The following is an 18955-nucleotide window of genomic DNA, read 5'->3' on the forward strand; positions in this document are numbered from 1 at the left end:
TTTTAAAACAAACAAAAACGTTTTTCCTGCCTGCATGGCCATGAAACAAACTCTGCCTGGTTTAGTTAATGAGTTTTAAGCATGATGACAGACAGATATAACGAAGTCATCCTGCAGCATCATCTTGCTGGCACGAGTAGGAGTATCCTACCCTTCAGTCCTCAGGCGTGTCAGACTGCCTACTTCCTGTTTCAGTTCCTGTACTGCAGAATAATAATAGATGCACTGCATACTAAACGATAAAGCTGAACGTCATAGTGAGTTCTGGTTTTTGTTGTTTAGTTATTTAGAGACGGCTATTTATTTCTTCGTCTTCTCTTATAAGCTTCAGACAATTGCTTTAGCCTATATTAGCCCACTTAAATGATTATTTAATTTTAGTGCTGTGACAGCTTGTGTGCGGATGTGGCGTCCACAATACAATTTCCAGTAAAATAAAAATAAAAAAGTTAAATATCGTGGTTAACAGTACGGTCGAACTATCCTCAGCTTAATGCATTTCTTCTCTCTCGTGTGTTTTTGTGTTCTGCACGCCAGAACGTTTCCCGCCTCTCTCCGCTTGGGTTTTGACTGTCTGTGACCAAAGATGGGTAGCTCTGCATCAAGTAAGTTACAAATGATAAATTAGCGCATAAAATGTATTTAATTTGAAGAAAGCCTACATAATACTGGTGGTACTGGTGTGTTAAAATGCCAGTAATTTGTCATTTAAAATAATAAGGCAAGATGAACATATATTAAAAATATAAGTATCTCGTCAAATTGATTATTCGTTTCTGTAAGTCCCGCCCACAGTTTTGAGTTTACGATCTAAAAGAGATTTATTTATTTTTTTAATAAATTGACTTTTTTTTTTTTTTTTTTATTATAAATTCTAACTCTTCTTTTCTCGAGTGAAATAATTTGGGCTGGGAAGAGATTATTTGTATAAGTGTATTCATTTTTTATTTATTTTTTGTTGTTGTGGTTCAAAAAAATGTTACACGTGTATGCATACATATATTTCAGTAATAAAAAAAAGTTTACGACCTAAGTAAATAAGCGCATCTCCATTGTATTCTTAATTTAAACAACGCTTTGTTGATATCGTCAGCGCACACAAATAAAAGTAGACCCTTTACAGTTCCAGATGGTTTATTACTCTTACCTTCATCGGAGAAAATGACGGCGTAGGCTATTTTGTTTCTGCTGAAAAATAAATGCAAGTGATGGCGCTGATGCCTCCACGTCCTGCAGAGCGCTTCCACTCTCCCAAAACATGGATATAGATAGCATCATATAATCTCACACTGATTATTATTATAGTGCAGGTTGAACGTTTAAACATTGTTATATGCGTGAACTACTATCTATAAAATCTATAGATTTTATTTTAAAATGCTCCAAACATTTTTCTAAATTAACTTGTGCCATTACACACAAAATTTAACTAACCTGTCAATAAAGGGACTTGCTGCCACCTACAGGCATTTTTATTTCCATTTTATTTATGCATGACAGACACATCAAGCTAAATGTTCTTTATTTATAAATATTGACCAAAATTTCAGGCCCCAGAAGGAAAAGCAACTCACAAACATTAGTTCTTTTGATAAAGCATTACTTTTGTTTTGTAAATAATGAGACATATTTTGCATATTGAACCACACCCTGAGAAGCCAGGAGGTATGGTTCCTCAGATTCATTAAAATGTAAAAGTTCTCTAAGGCCTGGTTAACATTTGATATTATTATTTAAATTCATTGCCCTTTAGACTGAGACCAGTTATTAAGAGGTTTCTATTAGAATATTAAATACTGGGCAAGAAACTGCTTTTGCTAAATCAACATGAGATCAAATTGTATTAACGGTATTATTCCAAATGTCATGGACTCTTAACACTTCTTTACGCACAGGTCCAGTCACAGAAAAGGAAGAACCTCAATTAAGTCGTTGTGTGAGTTAAAAGACATTTGCTATAATGTGTGTTTGTTATAATGAGACAATGATGAACTAGAAGGACTTAAAGGAATAGTGAAAATTACACCATAAACTACTCACCCCCAAGCCATGCCAGATGTATATGACTTTCTTTTTTAAAAATGTATCCTGGCTCTTCCAGGCTCTGTAATTCTGGTGGATAGCGGCCATTATTTAGAAGCTCCATAAATAGGATATATCCGCAAGTACTGTGTCATAAAACTAACTCATATGTTATCACATGTCCTCTGAAGCGGATCGATGGGTTTTTGCAGCAAAAATATTTCTAGCAATAACGTAAATAACTGACTTCCATTTTTTTCCCACCAAAAGCACCTAGTTTCTGGCTTCTTGGATGACTTCTGACTCAACGTTAAATGTTTGACATGAATTATGTCATACGTTGAGTCATAGGTCAGCCAAGAAGCCGGGATTGGCAGTTAGTCATTTACATAAAAATTTTAAAACTATAAAAAATATATTTGTTACAAAAACCCATCGATTTGTTTCATATATCTGATTTACAGAGCTTCAAAATAATGGCTGCTATCCACCAGCATTACCAAGCCTGGAAAATTTTGGGGTGAACTGTTCCTTTAAAAACTTTTTAATCAGAGTTATGTGCGCCTGCTTAATTTATTTTCATCAACTTTTTAAACCCTTATCTTTCTCTCTTTATTAAACAGGACAGATTGCGGTCTGAAAAGCATAACTTTCTTAGAGGATTCTCCATAGATCAAGGTAGGCTCATATGCTGACTTTTTAATATGAGAATTCGAAAAAAATATATAAATAATAATATAAAGTTGTCAGTGTCATTTGAGAATACAGCCAATCTGAGCGGTTAAGGAGAGAAATGACACATGTGTCACTTAACCCACCATCTCTAAAATAAAATGCTTCCATATTGTGATCATCCTGTTAATCCATATAATATGTTAGTGTTCTAACATGTCCTTCGTCCTAACACTTGAGTAAATGTGATGTGCTATGAAGCCGTGTCGCCCTGGAAGAGAAATGATAATCTTCAGTTGTGACATTCCAGTCTAAATTAAATGTGATGACAAAAAGCAAAATTGAGCAAAAACAAACAATGTTGTGTATAATATATAAATATATATTGTGTCTAAAACATCACTCAGAACTATTGATATTGCAGTTGTTGCTCCATTAATATTACAAAAACTCATACAGAGGCTTTTTTGTCCCAATATCTAGAATTATAGGGAAATATAATTACATTCTATTGGCTACATAGGCTCATGTCAATGTGAAATCATCAGGAATGCTTAAAAACAATCAAGCACTTTATGATTGTGCTGTGAATAACTTTAAAAATGGTTCCCAGTTCACTGTTAAGATTTAAATTGAAATTTGTTCTGATAATTACCAGTGCATTGTAAGGAGGAGGCGGAAGCCGATTGCGAATCCATTTGCGGATGTTTATTGGAAACACACACACAGATGAGGATTGTCAGAAACAAGCAAGGGTTGGCAACAGTAGTATCAGTCTGGAAGGCAAACATACACAAAGGGAGATCCGTGGGCAAAGTCGAATGAAGGCAAAGGTCAATAACAAAGTTCAGTAGTAATCGGTTACCGTAACAGACAAGGAAGATCCGTGAAGCCGTGAGTCGATAAAGCAAGCAATAGGTCATACACAATAGAAGTCAGTAGATCAATGGTAAACGCTTGGTAAGGCAGACAGGCTGGCAATACTTCGCGTAGAGCACCTGGTGCTCTATGGTTATATAGCCCTAACCCGGAAGTAGTAGTAGTAGTAGAGGAGCGGCTCGAGTCAGTACTCGGGAGAGGGCTCCCTCTGCTGGTTGGATGTTACAGAACTCCCCCCTCTAGGAGCGACTCCTGGAGCTCTTCGTGGACGTCCTCGTGGGCGTCCCTGTGGTTGTGGTTGGTCCTGGTCAGAATCTTGTGGTTGGTCTCGTGGTTGTTCTCGTGGCCGTGGTTGGTCCTGGGCAGAATCTCGTGGTTGGTTTCGTGGGCGTCCCCGTGGTCGTGGTTGGTCCTGGGCAGAATCTCGTTGTGGATTACGTTGTCCTCCCCTAGGGCGAGGTGCTGGACGATCGGGTCTGGCTCTGTGGAACTCCTCTATAAGGGATGGGTCCAAAATGTCCCGGCGGCTACCCAGGATCTCTCCTCTGGTCCGTCCGTAACCTCCCAGTCCACCAAGTACTGGAGCCGACCCCCTCGTCTCCGCGAGTCCAGTAGTTCGCGCACTTGATATGCGGGGTTCCCGTCAATCTCAAGTGGCGGCGGTGGTTCTGGGGCTTCATGGCCAGGGTCAACTCCCGGGTGGACCGGTTTGAGGAGGGATACATGAAAGGATGGAGATATACGATAATTAGTAGGCAGCTCAAGTTGATAAGTGACATCATTTACTTGTTTTATTATCTTGAATGGTCCTACATACCTTGGACTTAGCTTCTTACTGGGCAGCGCATCATCTTGATGTCCCTCGTCGAGAGCCAGACCCTTTGTCCAGGTTGATATGGGGGATGTGGGCGTCTGTGGCGGTTAGCTTGAGTCTCCTGATACCTGATTGCTCTTTGTAGTCGCACATGAGCGCTATCCCACACCCTCTCACTCCTACGAATCCAATCATCAACGGCTGGAACGTTGGATGGTTCTCCTGACCACGGGAACATGGGCGGCTGATACCCGAGGACACACTGGAATGGAGTCATACCTGTGGCTAACTTGACTAGTGAGTTCTGAGCATACTCAGCCCATGGTAAAAACTCAGACCACCGGTGTTGTTCTCTGTGGCAATAGGTCCGAAGGTACCTCCCGATCTCCTGATTAAGTCTCTCGACCTGTCCATTAGCCTGTGGATGGTAGCCTGAGGTAAGGCTCACATTAATGTCGAGGCCCTCCATACTTGGGAAGTAAACTGAGTACCTCTATCACTCACTATATCCTCGGGTAATCCGTAGATTCTGAAAACATGCTCGAACAGGGCGAGAGCAGTTTCCATGGCGGTGGGGAGGTTCTTCATGGGAACTAATCGGCATGACCTCGAGAATCTATCAATAATGACTAAGATGACTGTGAAACCGTGAAACCGACAATGGTAAATCTGTGACGAAATCAATGGATAGGTTCGACCATGGTCGCTGAGGAATGGGCAAAGGCTTGAGCAAACCGGCAGGCAATTCTCTGGGGGTCTTGCATTGTGCACATACCTGGCAAGCCTTGACATAGTTCGTCACATCCCGAGATATTGACGGCCACCAAAAGGCGTTCTGCGCTAACTGGAGTGTTCTATTGATGCCTGGATGACCTGAACTCAGTGAAGTGTGTACCCATTGTATGATGCGTTGGCGTATTGTCGATGGTACGTAATGTTTACCAGGGGGACATTGAGGGGGTGCTGGTTCATGCTGTAATTCCCTCTGCAGCTCCTCCATTATATCCCATGACACTGGTGCCAGGATTACCGTGGGTGGCAGAATATTATCCGGGACTCCCTCCTTCTGTGGTGCGTCATATCTTCGGGACAATGCATCAGCCTTACTGTTCTTGGAACCTGGACGATAAGTGACAGTGAACTGAAAACAAGTAAAAAACAGTGCCCATCTTGCCTGTCTGGGGTTCCAAGTTCTTGTGGTCCGTGATGACTTGGAACGGGTGCACTGCTCCCTCTAGCCAGTGTCTCCACTCCTCAATGGCCGCTTTCATGGACAACAGTTCCTTGTTTCCCACGTCATAATTTCTCTCAGCTGCCGTTAATTTCCTGGAAAAGTAAGCACAAGGATAAAGTTTCCCTGGTTGACCGTGGCGCTGTGAGAGAACAGCTCCAATTCCATGATCCGATGCATCCACTTCCACGATGAATGGTAGCTCCGGATTAGGATGTTTGAGAATTGGGGCTGTGGTGAAACGTTCCTTGAGGTTGGAGAATGCCTTAATTGCTCCCTCATTCCATCTCAGCTTGGACGGCTTTCCCTTTAAGAGAGAGGTTAGTGGTGCAGCAACAGTACTATAGTTCCGGATGAAGCGTCGGTAGAAATTTGCAAACCCTAGAAACCGTTGTAGCTCCTTGACCGTAGTGGGTTGAGGCCACTCCGTAACCGCTTTAACCTTGTCATCGTCCATCCTCACTCCCTGGTGGCTGCTCTCGTAACCTAGGAACAAAGTCTGTGACACATGAAACTCACATTTCTCCTCCTTGACAAACAACCTGTTTTTCAGTAACCTGGACAGAACCTCCTTGACATGTCCAATGTGCTCGACTTCATTCTTTGAGTAGATGAGAATATCGTCAATATAAGCCACCACGTATTTGTTCAGGATGTCCTTGAAGATTTCGTTAATGAAGGACTGGAACACAGCTGGAGCATTAGCTAGCCCATATGGCATAACGAGATACTCATAGTGCCCTCTAGTCGTCATGAAAGCAGTCTTCCACTCGTCTCCTCCTTGATCCTTATCAGGTTATAGGCACTACGGAGGTCTAACTTAGTATACACTTTTGCCTCACGTAGTTGTTCTAGAGCTGATGGAACTAAAGGTAGGGATATCGAACTTGACTGTGACGTTGTTTAGGCCTCGATAATCGATGCATGGGCGCAGGCCTCCATCCTTCTTTCCGACAAAGAAGAATCCAGCTGCTGCAGGTGATGTGGAGGGTCTAATGAACCCAAAGCTAAGAGCCTCATTAATATATTCCTCCATAGCCTGGCTTTCAGTGAGTGACAATGGGTATACCTTGCTTTTGGGTGGCATGGCGTTAGGTAGGAGGTCAATCGCACAGTCCCATGGTCGGTGAGGTGGTAATTCTGTTGCCCGTGATTTGCTAAATACCTCTGACAGTTGCCTGTAGCATGCTGGTATCTTGATTCTCCTCTGATCCTCCGTACTCTCTACACTGGTGGTGAGGCAGTTCCTTGGAGATACAGCGAAGCATCTGTTAATACACGTGTGAGACCATTGCGTTAACTCACCTCTACCCCAGGATATAGTTGGGTCGTGTATCGGAAAAGCCAGGGGAACCCGAGGATTGCTTCATACTTGGATGAATCAACGATATAGAACGTAATGGTTTCCTTGTGGAACATGCCAACCTGGAGAGTAAGAGCCTTGGTTCTGTGAGAAATGCCTCCTCCGATGTCCTCGTCATTAATGGTCTTGATCCTTAAAACAGATTCACAAGGTTGAGAAGGAATGTGATATTTGGCGACTACCTCACGACTGATGATATTCAAGGCCGCGCCCAAATCAACCATTGCCGTCAGCATAACCTTTACATTGTTTAGACCAAGCATGATAGGTAACATGAGAGCCTTGTTGCTCAGTACGTGAAAATGATTCATATTTACCCGGTTTGTAGTGGTGGGTCTGTGAGGACAGTCAACCTGATAATGTTTCCCTTCTCCACAGTAAAAGCAAAGTTGAAGACGACGCCGGCGTTCGCGTTCTTCCATAGAGACACGTTGGGAGTTTACTTGCATAGGTTCCGGTTTCTCCATTAACTCGTGTCGTATTTGATTCCTTTCCTGGCTCGCGATCATAGACGGCGCTTTACGTTGTGGTGCCTGGCGCTTAAGATTATCGATACGGATGGTTAAGTTGACGAGATCAGAAAAAGATAAATCCTCACCTCTACACGGCAATTCCGTCTGTAAATCTGCCGTGAGACTCCGTTTGAAAGTCGCCTTGAGTGCGACATCATTCCAGCCGCTTTGAGCAGCGGCGTCCTGAACTCAATAGCATAATCAGCGGCTGTGCGCGTTTACCCTGGGACAGATCCCTTAACTGGGTTGAAATATCCTTGCCCCTGCAGGATATTCAAACACCTCTCTTAGCATCTGTAAGAAATAGTCAGCAGATGTCTTGATGTGGGGATCTGTATCCCAAACTGCAGTCGCCCAGTCAATCGCTCTTCCAGTCAGTAGCGTCATAATAAATGCACACTTGACTTCTTCATTGTTGAATCTACCCTGCTGAAACTCCAAATACAGCCTGACCTGGCGAATGAAACCCTTGCACCGTTCAGCAGAACCGTCAAACTTTTCGGGTAAGGCAAGGTTTACTGTAGAAAACGTGGTAGGGGGTAGATCCTGAATGTACCGGGTGAGGTGTTCGTTCACCGACTGCAGTTGATCCAATCGAGACTGGTAACCTTTCAATAGCTCCTCCTGGTATGCCATCCATTGTTGCATGTGTGTCACATCCGCTGGAGTCTGGTCGGGCGAAGTATTCTGTAAGGAGGAGGCGGAAGCCGATTGCGAATCCATTTGCGGATGTTTATTGGAAACACACACACAGATGAGGATTGTCAGAAACAAGCAAGGGTTGGCAACAGTAGTATTAGTCCGGAAGGCAAACATACACAAAGGGAGATCCGTGGGCAAAGTCGAATGAAGGCAAAGGTCAATAACAAAGTTCAGTAGTAATCGGTTACCGTAACAGACAAGGAAGATCCGTGAAGCCGTGAGTCGATAAAGCAAGCAATAGGTCATACACAATAGAAGTCAGTAGATCAATGGTAAACGCTTGGTAAGGCAGACAGGCTGGCAATACTTCGCGTAGAGCACCTGGTGCTCTATGGTTATATAGCCCTAACCCGGAAGTAGTAGTAGTAGAGGGAGCGGCTCGAGTCAGTACTCGGGAGAGGGCTCCCTCTGCTGGTTGGATGTTACATGCATTTTACATTTATCCTTTGATTTGTTGTCCATGTTAAAAATAAAAACTTTTACCTTACACAATTAAGACCATACATTTATGTGAATGTGAATTTATTAAAACCCTAAATATGAAAATCTTCCATAGAAGATAGAATGTACTTCTGTTTTCGAAAAGCTTATTATATCATAACAGAATTTTCAAGTTTTTCTTTAAGCACGTTTCAAACTTGCTAATAAATAATTATTAGGTTGTGTTCATACTGCGTTATGCCTAATCTTCAGTTTATCTGACATAACCTTTCATTCTTTTCAAGGACAGCGACTGCGACGAAGATGGACATATGAAAATGTAAGTGAAAAGGATCACTTATTGTGTTGACACACATTTTGTTGACACAGGAACATTTTAATCCAAATTTGTCTTGACCATATCTCCACACTTAAACCTAACCTAGTAATCCCTAGAATAAGAGTAAATGATAGATGAATGACACCGATGTACAAGCACCAAACACTAAAACACCTAAAGTAAACAAAAAAAAAAAAAAAAAAAAAGGGATTTTTTAGTTTTGACAGCATGGCAACAACTCTTTCTCTTCTCTAAAGCAGCACAACAAGGCCTCGCCCCCTTTATTACAAGTTTACATGTTCCTGCGGTTGGGTTTATGTAAATTTCAGGGTTTGTGAGTCCCTACCAGAGGTAATTGTAGGCCTTAAACTTCCACAATTAATAAAGTTCAAAACATTTCATCACAACGAAGCACCCCTTTAAGATGAGACAGTGCAGAGGAATATGCGCTAATTTGCATACATTTCTAGAACAAAAATCGAAACACTGGATGAAGTCAATTTTAAAATTCTTAATTCAAATTTTTTTTTGACAAATTAGAGTCAAAGGTTTTTACCGAGCGAATTTTGGGTATCTCATTTAGTCACTAATTTATGTAAGCTTTAAATAAATGGAACAAATTATTATTTTTTGCTTATTAATATTTGAATCATTTACAATATTTTTGAAAAGCAGTAAGTATAATACCATATTTAGGTACATTTTCTCAATAAATCAACAGTTTTTTTTTCTGCAGGATGCATCAGTATTTAAAGGAACTGTACGTCAATATAAGCTGTCAATCAAACAGAAGTATGAGAGCGAGTGGATCTCATTATCTGGCGGGCGAAAGTCATTGTCTGCCCTGTATAATCAACCGGTGATCATTCAGGAAAAAGAAAATGGCCGATTTGAGAACATCAGTTTGAACGATCTGTTAATCACATGTACAAAAACTGTCATTCTCCGAGGCGACTCTGGCAGCGGCAAATCCTTCATAGCACAGAAGATCATGTTTGACTGGGCATCTGAACATCTTTTTGATAGTCATTTTTATCTAGTTTTTTATCTGAGATGTGAAGAACTGGTGTGTATTTCTGAGGAGATTAACTTGATTGAGCTCTTGAGCTGCGGTTGTAGTTTAACATCAGATGAGATCTCACGGATACTACAGCAGTCACCAGAGAACGTGCTCTTCATCATTGATGGATTTGAGGAACTGAGACTCACACAGGACATTTACGACATGTCAACAAACATTGATCCACTTGAGAAAGCTTTACCTGGGGTTATTCTATGTGGCCTTATAAGGGGATTCCTCATCCCTGATTCCAAGCTGCTGGTCACCACCAGAACTAAGAACACAGTGAACAAGCTGCTGAAAGGACAACCATGTCTCACTGAAATCATGGGTTTCTCTGAGAGAGGGGTGGAGATATCTTTACAGGAGATATTCAGCCCAGAGTATGACTGTATGAGAGCAAATAAAGCCGGTCTAGATGTAACAAAAGAACCGAAAACCACTACCTCCATCTATGGTGACTTTGTGTCCACTCTACTAAAGCATCACTTCCAGGGTCAGCCTCCGTCTATCCTTAACCTGCCGATAATTGGTCAGCTGGGAGAGATAGGGATGCTGAAACATTCTCAGAGTCAGTCTGTCCCAACCTTGCTAAGGAGTCTGGGTCAGCTGGCAGAAAGGGGGATGCTGGAACAGCAAGTGCTGTTTGATGAGAAAAGTGTGAATAAAATCATTTCAGACCCTGCTGACAAACTATTTTTGTACAGGTTGCTCTCTAAGAGAAGAATCCGTCAGGAGACGATGTTCAGTTTCATGCATCACAGCTTTCAGGAATTATTCACTGCTCTGTACTATGTCCTCCTGAATGAAGAAAAGTCTCAGATGAAAGTGAAGGAGCTGCTCAACACTGTAGAGAGAGGATGGGCTTTGTCCTGTTGGACCGATAGACACTTTTCAATGGCAGATGTAGGGATAACACGTGCAAAGCTGTTGCAGCCTGTGATTCTGTTCCTCTGTAGTCTCTGTAAGAAAAAATTGCTCCCATCGTTCCCTGAATTGGTCAACATGGCTGTCTCTGACAACATAGAAACCCAACTTAAGGAATGGATCAATCAGTATTCACAGAGATATCAAAGTGAACACATACTGTTCATTTTCCATTGCCTCTATGAGCTTCATGAGAAGACATTCACTAGAAAGGTCTTGGATGCTTTGGTTTTGATAGATATGTCTAATATGCCACTGAAAACGATAGACTGTTGGGTGTTGAAGTACTGCTTACAGTGCTGTGAACACATCAGAAACCTGAAACTTCATGTAACACCTGATAATCTGAAGATGCTCCAACCTGTACTGTACCTCTGTAAAGAGCTGTGGTGAGTGAAATTCAAACTTTATACCTTTTCTGACAAATTGAATTTTACATTTTCATTAATGCAGTGAAAGTTGATCTGTTTCAAAACTGAAGCAATATCTCAATCCCCGCACAGCTCTGATTCGGCATCAAGGATAAAGTGTGTATTCAGTACTCCAGTCTTGTAGCATTGATTCGATCAGTGAGGAATGAAGTTTATATTGTGTTACTTGCATTTCAGTGAAAATATGGCCAGTTAGATTGTATTTTTCTCTGTCTAAAAAATTGTTTTTTTCTTATTCAGAGTGGGAGAAAATGTATTATAGTATATTGCCATTATAATATATTATATTATATATTAAATATATAAATATAAAATCTTATATACTGTGTTCTTTTACTTTCAAAGGTTGACCATGGAGGACATTTCAGATAATGTTGTTGGTTTGCTCTCAGCTGCTGCTGAAGGAAAGACTTTGAACAAGCTCAAGTAATGTAGAATTAATTTTAGAGTAACACTGTAAATATTTGTTAGTATCATTTATCATTCATTTATAATTTTTATGCAATATGTAATAATAAAATGCTCTTTTTAATTTATATACTGTAACTGCCAGTATAAAGAAGCTTGACAACTATGGAAACCGAGTTGGATACCTCTCAGGAATCTCTGTGTCTGTCAGAGATGGAGACATCACGTATGAAACTTGTCACATGATTGCAGTATGATCCTAACACCTGATGCTTATTATAAACATATAGTGATGATTATATCTGTGAATGCTTCAGGTTGTCTATTGGCACACCAGTCACAGAACTAACTGTAACCTCTCCTCGCTCATTTATTGCCATCGTCAACTGGATGAAATCACAAAATTTGTGAGTGTTTAATACATGTGGATATTTGTAAGGGAAAGCTTCTTTCTGTAATTTAGTTTTTCAGATAATAACAGCTCATATGCCATTGCCATTTGCCACCAAAAATTTTAGTATAGGATTAGTTCACTGAAAAAAACAATTTATTTCAAACCCAAAAAGCCTTTTATTCTTCTTAAAAAAAAACAAATTTGGGTTTCGAAGGTAAACAGAAAATGTAAATGTTTGTAGCAAAGTAAGGGTTAGTGAATAATTCGAATTTTCATTTTCATCATCAATGGTGAGATTTATTAGATGTTTATTAGAGATAATATTTAAGTTAAATTTTTTAACATTTTATTTTTCAAGAAATAAAGGCATACAATACAGTTTTCTGCTACATTTTTGAATTTGTACGTTTTTGTGTGTTTTAGTCGTTCTGATAAACATACAGTGAAACTGTTGCCGTTCCTTAAATCATTTCCTGATGTGAAGAAAGTCTGTCTGCAAAAATCAGTTCTGACTTCATCGCTTGCCATTGAAATCCTGTCCTTCATTCAGGCCTGTCCCAGTTTGACTGAACTCAGGTAACAGCAATATCTGACCATTGAAGTAACTTTTTTGCCATTTTCTACAGGTTCCAGGTTGTTTAATGCATTTAAAAACAATGAGCAATACATTTGTTGCATCTTGGTTATTGTTAGTTAATAAAAATACAGCTTTTCATTGTTGGTTAGGTCTTTATAATGTTAGTAGATATAACATTTGATTTTAATAATGCATCAGTAAGTGTTAAAAGTAATATGAGTTTTGACTCTTTTCTTATTACTAGTGAAAATTTGGCTCCATTAACCTGATTACTAATATTGATTACCATAATAACCATAAGGTAATTATTAAAATGTTTTTCAGTATAAATGACAGCGGATGGATAATGTGGGAGCGCACTCAGTTCATGGAGACACTGGAGAAGATGGGTTGGTCTCTGACTGTGTAAGAGTTATATGTTAGATATTTCTTTAAAAAATGGCGAACATTATTTTCTGTAGATATGCAAAGGGTAATAATTTTGCATCATGTTCATCATGAGTGTTTAATGTTTTTTTCTCATTAGCTGGGGGACATTAGTGCTGATCAAGCCATGCGTGGAGAGATGTACAGAAGAGAAGCTGAAGACAAAGCTGGAAAAGAGTAAGTGGAAGCAAGAGTAAGTGTGGATTTTCAAGACTCCTGCAATAGAGCTATACAAGATGGCGCACTGCTTCTCATCGTGACAAATAAAATGAAACCAAATATTTGTTATTGCTGTTGTTGTTTTTTACTTCAATGTATCTATTCGTTTTAATTAATTTATTAATATATACAATCAGTCACTTTTATTTAGCAATATAGATTTTGTCAAAGCACAGTATCAAATAAGAGAATAGACTGATAGTAATGTTTAATGGCAAGATTTAACTTAATTTTTATTTAATGCAGAGACAGTTTGTTTAATCAATTCAACGATAATTACTATAAAAGTGTCAAACAAAATCCTGTTTTGCTCCTAATTTGCTACTTTGGAGTGTGAAAACAGAATATGATCTCAGTGTCATGTAGCTTTGGGTCACATTTTGAAACCTAGAGGAAATATTTATGAAAATGGATAATGTGTTGATTTTCATGTCTAATATTCAAAGGCTTTGGCTTTCAGTGTTTGAGCCACTGCTAGATTTTAATTGTGCACGCACATGTATCAGCTTTGTGACCGTGAGATTTTAGTCACATCATTTTATAATGTAGTGAAGCTCCATGCAGTTATATTGTAAGATCTGATCTTTTTTACTCTTAGAAATGTTGTAGGAAACATGAGTAAATATATACTTGTACTTACATATATATATATATTTTTTTTTTTAAATAACCCCAGTTATTTCTCTCCCCTGTTGCCACAGAGACAGTGCCACTGGAAGAGAGTTCACATTCTGTGTCTTGCTCATCATTAAAAGATGAATCATCATCATCAGTACCCTCAGTGAGTAGCAGCTGTCATAGAGAGATTTTTTTTTTTATTTAGTTCTTTTTCTTTCTTTCCATCTTTTTTAACAATTTCTTACTATAACAATTGCAATATTTTTTTCTGTGATATTTCTGTGTGAGGAATTACTGTATCCCTGTATTATTATCTGGAGATGATTTTAAATCGATAAAACATTTACTACAAACAATAGTAGAGCACGGAACTCCACAAATGATGAGGAAGGCGTAGGTAATCCAACGATAGTAAAGTAAAGTCAATAATTCAATAATAATTCACAGGAATACAGGACGGAGGTAGCGCAGGGTAAACACAAAATGTGTAACATTCAACAATGACTGGCAAACAACTGACCTAAGAAAAGACTTTAGTAAGAGTGTTGACGGGAACAACAGGTGAAGGGAGTTAACTAATAATTGACTAACAGGCAAATTAACAAACGAGTTAAATCAAACAGGAACAAAACCATATAAGGAGATACAGGAACAGGCAAACCTAGCAAATGTCCAGAACTGTTACAAGTATTGCATTTAATGATGATTAATATTTTTTATATGTAATATTTTAGCAAATTTGGACCATTTCAAGAAGAACTGCAGTGCAAATTAGCACAGGGTTGCAGTCTACTAAGAATGTAAGTGAATGATATTAATATGTGCTTTTTTAAAGCTGTTGAATAGGTAATCAAAATGAAACCGAATAAGCCATTTCATTCAAAAAGGTGGGTTCAACAGTTTAATTGCTTAATGTTGGTGCATTTCTAACATTAGAAGGAAATGTATTCCATAGCTGAGAGCAGCACAAGAGAAGGCTTTCTGCCCTATAGTTTTTAATCTGCAGAAAGACAGTGTTTCATTGTGTAGTAAATCCTGACAGCCATTTTTTAACCCCAGACACTATAGTGCAAGCTCTTAGTAAATATGTTATCCTCCAAAATGTTATTTTAAAAATCCTTCATACATTTCTTTACTTCAGTCCTCAGAAGATGCAGAAGCGTTCGCGCCAGAATTGAGCGGCGATAAAGACAAACTCAAGAATACATACAGGTCTTTGTGCATTTTAATTTTCTTCATTCGAATGTAAGCATACTGTTACGTTGTGTAAAAAAAAAAGTTATTAATATTCTGTCTTTTTTAGGTTCATGTGTGAACATGCTGGTCAGTTTCGGTGCAGTCTGACCGGTCTTGTGTTTGTGATGGAGGGTGAAGGAGAGGTGCTGTATAGTGTGGACTCATGGGATCCTTGTCTGTTATATTGTTTGGGTCACATGCGGCCTGCAGGACCTTTGTATAACATTGACTGTTCTGCAAAATCAGTCTCACAACTACACCTTCCTCACTGTGTGATATTTTCTGGTAGGTTGATTACTATATTCTTAATATTAATGATTCACAATGTTTTCACAACTTTTGAACTATTGAAGATATGTACAGGTGCATCTTAATAAATTAGAATGTCGTGGAAAAGTTGATTTATTTCGGTAATTCAACTCAAATCATGACATTTCTAAAATAAATACAATGCAGACAGGATGAAGTAGTTTAAGTCTTTGTTTCTTTTAATTGTAGTGGTTTTGGCTCACATTTAACAAAGACCCACCAATTCATCTCAACAAATTAGAGTATGGTAACATGCTAATCAACTCAAAACACTTGGAAAGGTTTCCTAAACCTTTAAAATGATCTCTCAGTTTGGTTCACTAGGCTACACAATCATGGGGAAGACGGCTGATCTTTACAATCATTTCAAACATTCATTGCCAAATAAGATGGCTTTTCAGATTGCTGTATCCAAGCATGGTAACAAAAAGTTGAGTGGAAGGAAAAAGTGTGGAAGAAAAAGATGCACAACCAATCGAGAGAACCGCAGCCTTATGAGGATTGTCAAGCAAAATCAATTCAAGAATTTGAGTGAACTTCACAAGGAATGGACTCAGGTTGGAGTCAAGGTATCAAGAGCCACCACACACTGACGTGTCAAGGAATTTGGCTACAGTTGTTGTACTCCTCTTGTTAAGTCACTCCTGAACCACAAACAAGGTCAGAGGCATCTTACCTTGGCTAAGGAGAAGAACTGGACTGTTGTGGTCCAAAGTCCTCTTTTCAGATGAGAGTAAGTTTTGTATTTCATTTGGAAACCAAGGTCCTAGAGTCTGGAGGAAGGGTGGAGAAGTTTATAGCCCAAGTTGTTTGAAGTCTAGTGTTAAGTTTCCACAATCTGTGATGATTTGGGGTACAATGTCATCTGCGTGTCCATTGTGTTTTTATGGAAAACCAACATCATTGCACCCGTTTACCAATAAATGTTGGAACACTTCATGCTTCCTTCTACGGACCAGCTTTTTGAAGATGCTGATTTCATTTTCCAGCAGGATTTGGCACCTGCTCACACTGCCAAAAGCACCAAAAGTTGGTTAAATGACCATGGTGTTGGTGTGCTTGACTGGCCGGCAAACTCACCAGACCTGAACATCATAGAGAATCTATAGGGTATTGTTAAGAGGAAAATGAGAAACGAGAGAGCAAAAATGCAGATGATCTAAAGGCCACTGTCAAAACCGAGCTTCCATACCACCTCCGCAGCGCCACAAACTGACCACCTTCCGAACAGAGGCAGTAATTAAAGCAAAAGGAGCCCCTACCAAGTATTGAGTTCATGTTCAGTAAAGGAACATACTTTCCAGAAGGCCAACGATTCACAAAAAAAATATATTTTTATTGGTCTTATGAAGTGTTCTAATTTGAGTGAATTGGTGGGTTTTTGTTAAATGTGAGCCAAAATCGTCACAGTTAAAAACCAAAGACTAAAACAACATCAGTCTGTGTGCACTGAATTTATTTAACACATACATTTCACAATTTGAGTTGAATTACTGAAATAAACTTTTCCATGACACTCTAATTCATTGCACCTGCAAAAGTGTGTAATCGGAGCGCTTAATGTAAAACGTTAGTCACAATTTAATTACCAAACCTTGATTTCACCAGATAACAACTTTCTTAAATGTATTTTTGCAGAGGAAAATAAGGAGGGTTTGGCTGTAGCTCATTTCACTGGTGGTAATGTAGAAATAATACCACCGCTTAAAGTGACAGAAACTCATGCGATCATTGACATTGAAGACCTTAGTCGTTTTGGACTGATGTGGATCAAAACAAAATTTGGCTTTCCCATTGATGGCCAGGTTTTGCTCTTTCTTCGACCAGTAACTATCGAACAGAAACAGAAAATACTTAACGTCCACTTGCTTCCAGGGAATGTTCCAGTATCAGAGGTATTGCCTTTCAAATGTATTGTTCCTTTTGTTTATTTTCTAAACAACAAACTGAGTATATTTGAATGTATGTATTATTTCTTTTGTATAGTCACTTTTTTTTTATTTGGTTCCCTCCACAAGGTCCAGCATTTGCACCACAATAAATCATACATAGAGACAAGTTCAAAATGCAGTCTGTTTACTGACAAAGAATACAGTCTGTGTTGTCAGCCAGAGGACTGTGAAGTGCAACCTATGGTAACAAAATATATAATTTTTAAAATGTATTTTAATACAGAGCAGAGCTAACCACTTTATAATGTTCTCCTTGTATTGGCGTTTTCTTTTTCAGAGTGAGATTTTTCATCTTGATAATTTTGGCCCAAATTATCATCCCACTTTTGAAGTGTTTCTGGATGTAAATATTAGGGAGGTCAGACTGGGTGTTTTGGACAAAACTGAAAATGGGAAAGTATGGCACAGACGGCTAATGCTTCCTACAGGTAGTCATTAAAGTCTGTTGTAGAGAGTTTTGAGTTTATCTACAGACACTAATCTGCGAGAAACCATTACTGTGTCCTCTTTAAGTGTAGTGGTATTACAAAATAGCACAAATTTGGCCATAGTTAACTATGCTAAAGCAGTTTAAGGGAGCAAAGCAATATTTAATTACGTTGATGTTTTTGTTTTGTTTTATAAGGCACTAAAAAATGAGGTACATAGAATAATTTGTACATCGAAAAACTGTTGGTGAATGGTTTTTAACAGATTAGTATGCATGGATTAATAGTCCAAACATGTGACATTCTTAAATGATTATAATAACTATACATAGTTTGGCAGATTTCTCAATAATCTTAAACATGTTTTTATTTTTTTTTATTATTAGCACAGAGTAAAGGTGTAGAACCTCCTGCGCACAAAATGATCCCAGGTCTGTTTTTAATGCTAAACATTTTAAAAGTTTTATTCTTGTAATTGTGTCTTGCACATACTGTACACTATTCTGAAGGCTAACTTAAATCATCTTCCGTTTCATTCAGAAACTGAATTTGTGAACACACATGGAGATAAACTCATTCAGAGAGTTTCTTCGGCGATGCCGATTGCTGACAGTTTGAAGAGCAAAAACATAATTACTCCCGAAATGTGGGACAATATTGATGATGCAGGAACATCACAGCAGAAAATGAGATGCTTGTTGAAGGCTCTCGAATCTGGAGGAGATAGTGCAAAAATAGAATTTTGCAAACTGCTGATGGAGAATGAATTTGCTCTAGTAAATGAACTAGCACCTCATTTATAACATGTGCATATGCATGGATTTGATCTTAAAGTAAAATTCACACTCAGAACTTGTTGTTGGTAGCGAGAGATCCAGATGTTTCTGTTTTCCAAATTTAGATTAATTAACACCTGCTCATGTTCACAAAGCATGATTTGTGATGAGCAAAAACATCTGATCAGCTGCACAAATTTTAAATATTCCTTCATTTGTGTAATAATTGCTTTCACAAT

The 18955-nt window shown here is 38.9% G+C and overlaps 1 protein-coding gene across 4 annotated transcripts; it reads left to right on the forward strand.

The window, feature by feature from the left end:
- The first annotated feature begins 218 nt into the window (after positions 1-218).
- Positions 219-18896, forward strand: nlrb5 (NOD-like receptor family B, member 5). 4 transcript variants are annotated; one of them, XM_043218333.1, is made up of 20 exons: positions 219-257; positions 538-605; positions 1896-1936; positions 2646-2700; positions 8921-8955; positions 9692-11331; positions 11719-11799; positions 11927-12007; positions 12099-12188; positions 12599-12751; positions 13077-13157; positions 13279-13355; positions 14099-14178; positions 14750-14815; positions 15157-15227; positions 15319-15536; positions 17199-17695; positions 17790-17940; positions 18327-18371; positions 18481-18896. In XM_043218333.1, the coding sequence occupies exons 2-20, from the start codon at positions 587-589 to the stop codon at positions 18741-18743; spliced, it is 3744 nt and encodes a 1247-aa protein (XP_043074268.1). In that variant the 5' UTR covers positions 219-257; positions 538-586; the 3' UTR covers positions 18744-18896. The 4 variants fall into 4 exon arrangements, with proteins under 4 accessions (XP_043074268.1, XP_043074284.1, XP_043074265.1 ...); XM_043218349.1 differs by lacking the exons at positions 219-257; positions 538-605 and having other exon boundaries at positions 1535-1936; positions 17199-17455; positions 17579-17695; XM_043218330.1 differs by lacking the exons at positions 219-257; positions 538-605 and having other exon boundaries at positions 1535-1936.
- Positions 18897-18955: the final 59 nt, after the last annotated feature.

The sequence above is a fragment of the Puntigrus tetrazona genome, chromosome 2 (genome assembly GCF_018831695.1).
Source record: "Puntigrus tetrazona isolate hp1 chromosome 2, ASM1883169v1, whole genome shotgun sequence".
In the NCBI taxonomy this organism is placed as follows: domain Eukaryota; kingdom Metazoa; phylum Chordata; class Actinopteri; order Cypriniformes; family Cyprinidae; genus Puntigrus; species Puntigrus tetrazona.

Excerpts from the sequence above, each read along its gene's own strand:
- nlrb5 (XM_043218330.1), top strand. The coding sequence starts at position 1,862 with ATGTCATGGACTCTTAACACTTCTTTACGCACAGGTCCAGTCACAGAA. Across the intron at positions 12,008-12,098 it reads GTCAGAGATGGAGACATCAC|GTTGTCTATTGGCACACCAG; the intron begins GTATGAAACTTG and ends TGAATGCTTCAG. Across the intron at positions 15,228-15,318 it reads AAACTCAAGAATACATACAG|GTTCATGTGTGAACATGCTG; the intron begins GTCTTTGTGCAT and ends TGTCTTTTTTAG.